Source organism: Chaetodon auriga, chromosome 14 (assembly GCF_051107435.1).
Source record: "Chaetodon auriga isolate fChaAug3 chromosome 14, fChaAug3.hap1, whole genome shotgun sequence".
Lineage (NCBI taxonomy): Eukaryota > Metazoa > Chordata > Actinopteri > Chaetodontiformes > Chaetodontidae > Chaetodon > Chaetodon auriga.
The window spans coordinates 13,017,548-13,028,371 of NC_135087.1; the positions used below are offsets into that span (position 1 = coordinate 13,017,548).

A 10,824-nucleotide genomic window follows, 5' to 3' on the forward strand; every position below is an offset into this window, starting at 1 on the left:
AACACAACACTGCTTCTGCCAAGCTATTTTATTATAAGTATATACAGATACACTTATAAAAATCAACACTATGTACAAGAGACTATGGACAAATTGTAACTCTTCATTCTAAATTGTAAACAAGTGAATTGTAAACAAAACAATAGCACTAAACACCTTACACATACAGCAAGCCATACCCAAGGCACATCCTCGATATTCTCAACAAAACATTAAAGTTCTTGTCTTGTTTTTGTGGACACGGAGGGGAATCACCTGAAAATTGTGAAGTCTAAAAAGTACAATAAAACCAGAGGTATTCAGCAGGTGTGTTCTATAGGGCAGGTGGGCAAATGTATTCACTTCTTTATAAGCATTAACATTGATAAACAAACCACAAAACTTGTGTGCTTCAGTCAGTGGAAACCTATCAGGGGCTGTTTCAAGATACAAACATTCAAAGGGAATTTTTCATCTTTAATGTGCTGGTCTAGGAGGTAGTCCACATGGTCAGGTAAAATCTGAACAACATTTTGTATTTTGTACAAGCGTACAGTGGTGATGCCACTGCTACTTCTTCTGTGGTGCAGGAAATGAAGCACCAAAAAAGTCATATTCATGTAAAAAAAAAAAAAAAAAAAAAGTGGGTTCCTGCACGGACATTACACTAATGAACTCATGTGAGTCAACAGTTTCAAAAGGAAAACAGACTGAAGATTCCTCTTGATTTTGCTATAGTTTCCACATGACTTTCCTAATAATGGGAATGGACATTTTTCTGTGGTCTTACTGACTGAAAAGCATCCTCTTCCCTCTCCAGAGTATGTTCAGCAGAAAGGGCAGAAGAAGCCACAGGTCAGAGGCAGGGGAAGTGAAGGGGAGCTGAGGAGTAAATGGGGTATCCAAGAGGGGGATCGGCTGCCTGAACAGTTAGGTTCCTTAGCATGAAGGGGTGAGCCTGGATGCTGTAACGCTCCTCGTCGTCATTAGTAGCATACAGGAGCTCCCAGGAAAGGTTTGCCCACTGGCCTCGCACCCCCTCTCCATTCAGACGGCCCACGTGCACCAGCTGCTCCTGCAGGGACAGGACTCGCCCTGTGTATGTGCCCTGTGGACAAGGACAGCCAGTCATACAAATGTAATGCATACATTTCACTGAGATTGGATGGAAATTGCTATTGGAAATAACCTCAATGTTATGCCAATGACTGAATAAGATGTAAGGTATCAAGAGATGTGCTTTTTTAAATTGCAGCTGAGAGAGAATGTAAACAAGGACGGGTGGGTGTAATTACCATCGCAAGGTCATGTCCTAGAGAGAATAGGAAGGGTTTCTCCTGAAGTACACTGTCGTGCCAGCCTTTCTCTGTCACCAGGCCAATGTACCAGTCCTTTTCATAATCCTCCAAGGTGCTGAACAATTCCTCAGGGGACTCCATGGGCCCTAGACTTGCTTGATCAAACAGCAGCTTGAAACTGAACCTGAAGGAGAGCAAAACAATAGCGGCAGAATTCATTGAACACAGATCTATTTTTCTGGTATAAATAAGGTCTAGTGGTCAGAGTAACAAAAACCTAGAAACTCTAAACTGCCAATTTTACCTGAAAGCACGATGTGTGAGCTGGTAAAGTTCTTTACTTGAGGAGAGCCAGTCAAGTCCTTCCGTCCATGGTATATCTCCACAATAGAGTCTGTAGACGTAACTGGGACTGGTGAAGGCAGACTCAGCCCCCAGTGAGATGAGACACGAAAGTGCCACCTGTGCATGCAGCTCTTTTAAGGCCTCGTCCTCCTTCAGAGCTTTGGTCATGTCCTCTGGGGTCTCGCCCTGCACAGCAGGTCCAAACCGTCCCAACGTGAACTGAAACCAGTCCTCAGGAAACAAAGGCCTGAGCTGCAGCAAGCGGGATGGTAGTAAAGGTGCTGTCCTCCATCCTGTTGGTAGATTGAATAACTCCGACTGGGGACAGCTGAAGTTCAGCTGAGGGAGAGAGCCCGGACTATCTCTCAAGACCTCTGCATTGCGGCCTTTATCCACTGCTGGCATCCCGATGCCCAGACCCAGAGGCTGCAGTGGCTGCAGGGCAGAGAGAGCCATGTTTTCAAAAAGACTGTCCATCTCCACAGAGCCCGGCAGAGAGGCCCCTGTCTGCAGTGCTGTGTGTCCAGGCTGGGCCTCTGCAGTCACTAATGCCACTGTCCGCCTGGCTGGTTGAGGTCCAAATAAGTCGTCCTCATCTGACCAATCACCAAAGGAGGTCAAACTGGAGCTGTCCTGTCTGAACCTGAGAGAAGACACATTGGATTCCACAATGACAGCCTCAGGTGGCTGATTACAAGTGGTCTGGGCCAACTGGGAAGACTGGGACTTCCTGCTTCCAACCCCCGGCCCTTCATCGCTGCTCCATAGAAATCCTTTATGCTTCTGCACACAGTATCGGAGAAGCAACCAGACCAGTGCTTTTAGAAAGTCGTCCTGAAGTTTCCTCAAGTTGTCATGAGAGTCAATGATGCCAGAGAGAACATTGCGAGCATCAGAGTAGACTCGCACTGCGAGGGCAGCACAAGGGGTGAGGGCGTTCCCCCAGTGCAGGTTAAAGCCCTGGGTGAAACCAAGCCGCTCCGGGCGCTCAAAAGCGGCCTCGAACACCTCATCCACCCTCCGTGCCTCCACTGTGTGGCAAGATGTCTCCTGCAGCTCCAGACCCTGTGACAAAAAACACCACACACTGTGCAATCTGGTTGTAAATAACTGCAGTGATTCTTAATAGACAAACAGAAACACACAATACCTTAATGTTGACAGTACAATAGCCAAATCCTCTCTCCAGGATCACTATCCAAACCATGCGGTCCTGAAAGCGTCCAAGAAAATGAGAGCCTGGGGCTAAAGAACCTACAGAGGGGGAGAAAAATCATCAGCCATCCACGCATTTATCATGCGAAGACGTGATGTGCAAATTGAGGGCAGGAGGGAAGGCAAACACACAATACATGCACATCATGTAACATAAGTAAGTAAGGGACTCTTGGTGCACATCCTTTTCATTTTGCATCAGCTGTGCGTCCCTCTGCTGACTATGTGGATAACATGGCAACTGGATGAGCCGCAGGGAGACGCGTTCCATCACAATTGTACAGGAAGGTCATGATACTGTTTTAACTGGCTGACTGCGCAGAGATCTCAATATTGAACCTTTTCTTGGCCATAGCTTTCCATTAGTCTCTAAAAGCTAACTCCTTTTATGCAATGCAGGCTTTTCATTTTGGGCAGAAGACACCGGGCAGACATTCATTTCAACACAGATGAACAGCAACGGAAAGGTGATGGAGGCTTTTGTTTTAAGTTGACTAGTGCTTGCTGGGCTCAAGAATAATGTCACGTCCCATAACGACATCTCAGAATAGTCCCTGCCGCTACCTCATGATGGGAAGCGACATGCTGGGCAGGCTCCTTTCCTGCTCACTGCTCCATGGCCCCCAGTGTGAGCAAAGCAAAAGAACACCACAAACTGCCATCGTTAGACTGCGAGCATCAACCTAACAAGCGCTTATTCTGAATTATACATCACTGCTACTGGATACCGGGTTCACCAAACAAGATTGAGTGATGACATCACCTCAGCAGTTTTATTCCGTTTTGAATCATCAATCCATAAATAATGATTCTCTATTTGTACAGTTTTTTTCCTCTTGCTCCCCCTCCTGATTGAGTCCAGAACAAAAATCCTAGCAGCAGCTCCGTTTGGCCTAAGAGTATTACGCGGTTAATGGTGCGGAAACATTTGGATGTAATGAATACAGATCAGAGCTATTTTTTTTGGGTCACTTCACAGGAAGCTTAACTGGATCATGCGAGCTCACATTACTGCCAGCAATACCGAAGAGCTGCTCACAACAACATTCCTCTTACTATTAAACCATATGAGGTGATGGTTCAGTGCTCTTTGGTCTGCACATCGTCCATACTTGACCTATAGGATCGTCCAGTCACTGCAATTATTGTACAAGTCAAAACACACTAGTTTAAAAGAATAAAAAATAAGAAAAATATTATTGGGGCTCTGTAGACTGGTGTGTGTACTGTTGTGGGCTTTAAATAACATAATCAGCAAAAATAAATACTGTGTGTAACTGAAAGGAAAATAAAAAATCAATAACACTCGTAATATTACATTTAATTTTAGATATAATTATGAAACCTTTGATTAATCCAATTGTTAATGAGTGAAAAAAATCTGTTCCAAATATTTTCATTATCAATAAGTTCAGATATTCAGAGACAATAATAAACATTTCCAAGTTATTCATTGATTGGTCAAATGTAGTTTGTAGAGCATTATTTAGATCTGATTAAAATGCACTTGTCTGCTCTCAATTAGCACTTTAATAGAAAATTCAGATAGATTTGCAGATGCTAGATCTCTAAATGCTAAAAATAGTCATCACTGTTTACCAACATAGAGGAGATATCAAGCATGCACAACTAACCCAGTGACCCTCTTGCAAGGGCCGTCCTCAGAGCAGAGGCCAGACTTCCACTCATCTGCTGGTAGAAGATTGAGTCCGGGCACGGACAGGCGGTACCTACGGGGCCTGGCCAACTGCGCTGAGGCCTGGGGAACCCCACCAGGAAGATGGGCAGGGTGAAAAGGGGCAGCAGAGGGGCAGACAGCAGGGCAGATAGTGTCACCACCACCAGCAGCAGTGGGCACAGGGAGGCGTTCAGAGCCAAGAGAGTTCCAGCCGACTGCCGGCGCTGCTTCTTCTCTGTCCAAGATGTGACCAACACAGTCAGGGTGAACTTTAGCTTGGCAAGGAACTGGGCCAGTCTGTCAATCAGGAGGCCCACCTGCATCAGAAAGGCAAACATGAAGCACATCTACTGATCTACTGAAACACCATCAGGTCTTATCTGTAACATACAGTATGTTTGAGGGATTTGTGTACTTCATTCAATTTTCTCTTTTTTAAGTTTTGGATAATTTCACTGCAATATTAATATACACTGTGGCCTCTTTATTAGGTCCATCTGTAGACTCAAATTCAATCTAATATAGCTCAGCCATAATTGAATACAGTGTAGAATTTTTGCCACATGTTTTGAACCAGATTGAACTGTACAGGCGTATCTCATAAAGTGGACGTGTGTGTATTTTAAAAAGTTTTTTTTTTTTTTTTTTTAAATCAAGGTGAGGTGTAGTGGCATTAGGCCTTTTTTGAACCAGAAGAAAGAACCTCACTTTTATATTGTGTCTGTACTGTGACATTAAGTGTACACTGATTGGTCCAGATGTAAGTGTACTTTGATTGGTTTAACACATTAGCCAATGCGGCGCCATCTACTATTTAGGTCAGATTTAGGCGTATGCAGATATGATTTTTAGCGTACAGGGATCTAACACGGGCTGGAAATGAGGGGAAAATGAATGTTGACCTCACCAGAAGAAGCTGAACTCCAGTGCCCAGGCTGTCCCACCCTGGCAGCATGTTGTTTCCAGCTGCAAGCTGCATCAAGACCACCACCGCCATTTGCAGCAGCGCATCCTCTGAACTCTGCCACACCTGCACATCAACAAAGAGCAATCACTGAGCTCAACAGGCACAAAAATCAAGCGGAATACACTCTGTGATAAGTCCCTGTTAATTTTAAGGAAAAAACAGGAAATTGAAACGAACATGACAAACATGTTTTTCCACTGTCCTATTTTTCAGTTTTATTTTTAACAAAGATTTATGATTTGTGATGGTTACATTATGAATCTGCCTGGAGTTAGCCTTCACTGTGATGATTATTTTCTGCATGTTATACTCAAATTGATTCTCTGATTGTGAGTGTGACCATACCACTCTAAAGGCTCGTGTGAATCCCACACTGAGGGAAGCCCTGTGGAGCAGCTGCAGAGATTTGTCCATAGACAGGAAAGCAATCATTGCAAATGGAGACACTGTGAAGTAAAACCGTAAATGTGGGTCAAAAACAGATTCACATAGGAGCATTGTTGTTTTCACACGTGAGAGAGATGTTAAGATTGAATATAATCACAAACTCACCAAGATAAAGAAGGACTCTTCTGACTGCTGCAGCAATGTATAATCCTCTGTTCCTCTGCTTGAAAGTCTGCACACTGGACATGCCTTTGGGGTAGAGGGGATTGAGGAACACTCCTCCAAATACATAGGCCCCCTGGATCTCTCTAAGAGCCCAGCAGAGGCAGAAGAGTACGAGGAGGAGGTAGCTGACAGGAGCCTGGGGTCCCATAACCAGGCTCTGAGGCTGAGCTGAACCAAGGAAGTGATGCAACAGCCCTGCCTCTGCCATTGCCACCAGTAGCAGGCTCAAATATAGCAGCAGCTCCCTGCAGCCCAGATTCCAGCCAAAAGAACTGGGAGGAGGAGGTGGTGACCCCCCTCTGCGAAATCCACGGCCCCCAAAGGCTGCCCTGGAACCTCTGCACAGTGTGCCAACCTGGCTGAGGTCCAGGCTCAGCAGAAATCCCGCAGAGATGGAGAAGAGAACCACACCCAGTGTTGACGGGATCAAGTAATTACACACAGCTACGCCAGCAGATGCACCAAACATCAACAGCAGCCTGCGGGACAGCGTACACACAAAAAGTCAGAGCTGATGATACACAAACTACTGGCACACTTGTCATTTCAATGGAACTATTAGCATCTGATGAGGACTGGTTCCCACATAACATAACCATGATGTGAATGAACAAAAACTGTGTTGCTCAAACTTCCACAGTAAAGAACGCTGAAATTATTGCTTTAAAACTTAACATCCACACATACTATGATTGGATTTATATGTGGATGGATGCATTTTAGATCATTTACACTGAAGCACCTAATAAAACGCGATAACCCCAATTCCAAAGAAATTAGGACACTGTGTATCAACATAATGTGACAATTTCCTAATCCTTTTTGACATATACTTAACTGAAAACAGTACAAAGACAGTATATTTAAAGTTTTACCTCATCAACAAAACACCTTCTAACAGGTTAATTGGTAACAGGTGATAGCATCGTGACTGGGTATGAGAGTGGCATCCTCAAAAGGTTGAGTCGTTGACAAGCGAGGACAGTGCAAGGCTCATCACTTTGTGACATATGATTGTATGAAGGATGTTACTACATGGTCTCAAAAAATTCTGATAAATGTTGTTGGTAAACACAGCTCATTTGCAAATGTCTGCATTCTGTTTTTATTTATATTCTACACAGTGTATCAACTATTTTGTAATCGGGGTTGTAGATATATGAAATTACAAATACAACCATAGCCTTCATTATAGCTTGATTCTTTATTTCAATCTCAAAGCATAGGAGGGATAAACTGGTGTCACTTCCAAACAGGTTATGGTTGTTTATGACTTTCAGATTCTTCAACTCTTGGCACAGCTTGAAAAATAACATTTGTCAGTATCAGTGCAAAACTACTGATGAAAGCTGAGGCGTGCTTTTTCAATACATACCTGAGGTTGCTGGACATGGGCGAGCCTCCTAAGCCAAACACCAGAGCCTGCTCCATGCCCCAGAGGAGCAGGGCATCCAGAGGAGGCAGTATACCTAGCGCCCAAAGCAGAGGTAGGAAGAGAAACAGCACATGGAGAACCTGGCTGGCCAACTGGAGCTCAGGGACAGGGCCTGAGAACCTAAATCAGAGCAAGACATGAAGATTTGTTATGGTGGCAAGCACTGTAACATACAGTAGCATATAAGAGGACTTCTCAATTAATCAGACAACCGTTCGTGTTGCTCACCTGTCAGCCAAATCCACAGCAATGAAAATAAAAATGTAGAGAGGCCGGGTGAGAGGAGTGATCTCATAAGTGTCCTGTGCGTGGAAAGTGGCCGTCTCTGTGGCTGTATTTACGATGAGGGAGTACTCAGCTATACACAGCGTCACCCAACTCAGGACAAAGACGACAAGGGATATGCCAATGCTGCCGTACAGAGCAGTCAGTCTGCCAAGGAACACGTACCACGTCCCAAAGCCACACAGCACCCCAGCCAGGATTGTATGCAGCACCACATTGAGCCCAAACCTCTTCCCAGGAGCAATGAATCGGACTGTCTCTGGGCTGACACAGTGGGTGAATTCCACTTCCTCCTCATCAGCCAGGATGTTAGGTGCACCAAGTCTCTCCACTGCACCACTCCTCCGAGCAGCATACAATGCCAGGGCCTGGACACCCACTGCAGCCCCGAACATAAGCATACCAGAGAGCACTGTGGCATGGAGCTCCTGGAGCAACTGCAGCTGGCAGAGCAGAGTACCAATTCCCCCAAAAAGCCATGGTGTCAAGAACAAAACTGCCTGATTGACATAGACATATGGTGGAGCACAGTAGCCCAACTTGAAGCGTGGACCCCCCAATACTGTCTGGGGGAAGCGCTTCCAGAAGAACTCCTGCTTGTACTCATTAAGAAGGGGCACATCTGGCCCCATTCTGACCATTCCCAAAGGGGTGGCAGGTCATCTCCACACAGCTGAGAGAAGGTGTCCATTCATCGTCCCACACACAACGAAGCTGTCTGCAATGAAGCACACCTTGAGTCAGGCACTAATACAATATCATCATTATTATACAACAGCAGCCCTCATCTGTGCCTGTCATGTAATGACATAACACAAACTTAAGTGAAATCAGTTGTAAATAATCTAAATTTTAACGTGCACTATATTTCCATCTATTTTTGCTGCCTCTACAGGGATTTAGGGGTTTAGGAATTACAGAGAACTTCTCTAAACTCAGGATGTGAGTTACAGCTGGGCCCACTGCAATCAGAGTTAAACTGAATGAGCAGTAATTAATAATATAACGGTTACCTACAACTGGACAGGCATGTCTGAAAAAGTCTAACTCCTTTGGCACCTCATAATCTCTTCATCAATCTGATAACATGAAGTTGTCAGAGCATCCCTGAAACTCTTGGAGAGTTAACTGACATGTTGACATTGTTGTTAGCACCTCATACAGTAAGTCTATATTAAAACGGGATGTTTTAATTGCAGACGAAACGATAACAACCTTCGGTTTATAATGTATAACACAACAGGAGATACGGTACGATAACGTTACATGGGCAACAGCTGCCGAGTTACCATGAAAACACAGCACAGAGGCAGTAGCTTGTGGATGCGCTAACATGGGCTAACCTGTTCAAGCTAGAAACCGGACATTTCGACTCATACCTCATATAATAAACCAGATAATAAGCGAAAAGTAACGAGTTTTCTTTACCTTTCTGAGACTGCATTTGCCTCTTTATTTTAGCTAGCTATATTATTGATAGCTAGCGATGCCAGCAAGTCTTTTCAGCTTGACCATCCGTTAGCTTGCTATTACTATCAGGTAACGTTAAATAGCAGCAGGTTGGCAACCTTCGCTGTCACTGCTGTGAGACAACTTACCGTTAACAGCAGAACAGCCAAGTGAAGATACGCCTTGTGTAATATTTGTCGATATAAGTAGAATTATGGTGAAACAGGCGGAAATCGCCAGCGTTAACATTAGCTGCGGGCTAACCGCTTGAAAACCCAGCAAGAACATCGGCATGACACACAGACAGATTGTAACCAATACGAGTGGAGACAAGAGGAGAGCGCGTCCTCTGATTGGTTTAAAACATTTAAACCCCGCCCCTTCAACAACCCACCAATATAAAAGGAGCAAGAAAAAACCGTGTTTGTCTTCAATTTTTTTTTTTTTTTTTTTTTTTTTTCAAATTTATAAATATAATCAACGGACTACAACAACACGCTCAATCTAAAGGCAAATGACTGACCGTCACATCATCTGATGTCGGCCTGTTACACTGACAAACACCTGTCCAGATGTGCATCAGTGATGACCTGTGACTGTAAACACAAGAGCTGTGCATGGCGTGCGGAGGAAACCTTTGCACGCACTCGCCAGACGCGCGCACAGCTGCTGTGTTTACTGTTTCTGGAGTCCAGTGAACACCAACGTCTTTTGGAGTCCGTTCAACTGTGAATATTGAGAGGAGAAAATTAGCTGTCTTTTTCAAATATTGATTGAACACTGTTGCAATACATAAATACTTATGAAGCTCCAAATTATTAACAACTGGACAGAAAACTATGAAAGACTTCATGGGTATATAACCTTAAGACACATTAAAAAGCTATAAAAGATTTATTTTCATCAAGTGAAAGATTTGTAAAAGTTGGAATAACTTTGAACATAAGCATGATTAATGATTGTGATCTATGTATTTAATGCATTTAAGATAAAGCAGTGCTGTCTGCCCCATATAAATCAGGACACAGTAGACTGTGGTTGTCAGTTTTTCTGTACTGTAAGAAAAGGTGACACTGATGCAGAGTCAACTGAAAAATGCAGGTACTCCTCCTTAATAAATAAACAAGGATTTCATCACTCCAACTTGCTTTCGCCTGAACAATGAAAAGACCATCCATCTTTGTAATTATAATTACATCAAATGACACAACGGCTTGTTTATCCTTCTTATCCTAAATCATTTTTCAACCTCTTTCTTGCCAGTATCTTTAAATCCTAAATCTAATGCGCTTAGTTGACCCCAAAAACTGACAGGGGATTAGAAATATTAATATTACAATCTAAATCCTTGTTATCATGTTCTTAATACAAAAAGAGCAAATCCTACGAGGGTTTTGTTATTTCAATATAATGAAAGTGATTGCGGTAAAGTGTCTGCCTCTCCACAATGTTGATTTACTTCAGGAGAAGGAGGGCAAAAAGGAGGATCATAAAGTGATCAACTATAAAGGCCACTATATCAACACAAAGAAAGATAATAATCTGGAGCCACAGAGATTAA

At 43.7% G+C, this 10,824-nt stretch overlaps 1 protein-coding gene across 1 annotated transcript; it reads right to left on the reverse strand.

Moving 5' to 3' along the window:
- Positions 1-10: 10 nt before the first annotated feature.
- pcnx4 (pecanex 4) lies at positions 11-9,568 on the reverse strand. Its single transcript, XM_076749466.1, has 11 exons — positions 9,413-9,568; positions 7,758-8,532; positions 7,470-7,649; positions 6,035-6,573; positions 5,828-5,928; positions 5,423-5,545; positions 4,472-4,832; positions 2,773-2,876; positions 1,582-2,687; positions 1,275-1,461; positions 11-1,087 (listed from the first exon to the last, which is right to left on the reverse strand). The coding sequence occupies exons 2-11, from the start codon at positions 8,453-8,455 to the stop codon at positions 836-838; spliced, it is 3,651 nt and encodes a 1,216-aa protein (XP_076605581.1). The 5' UTR covers positions 8,456-8,532; positions 9,413-9,568; the 3' UTR covers positions 11-835.
- Positions 9,569-10,824: the final 1,256 nt, after the last annotated feature.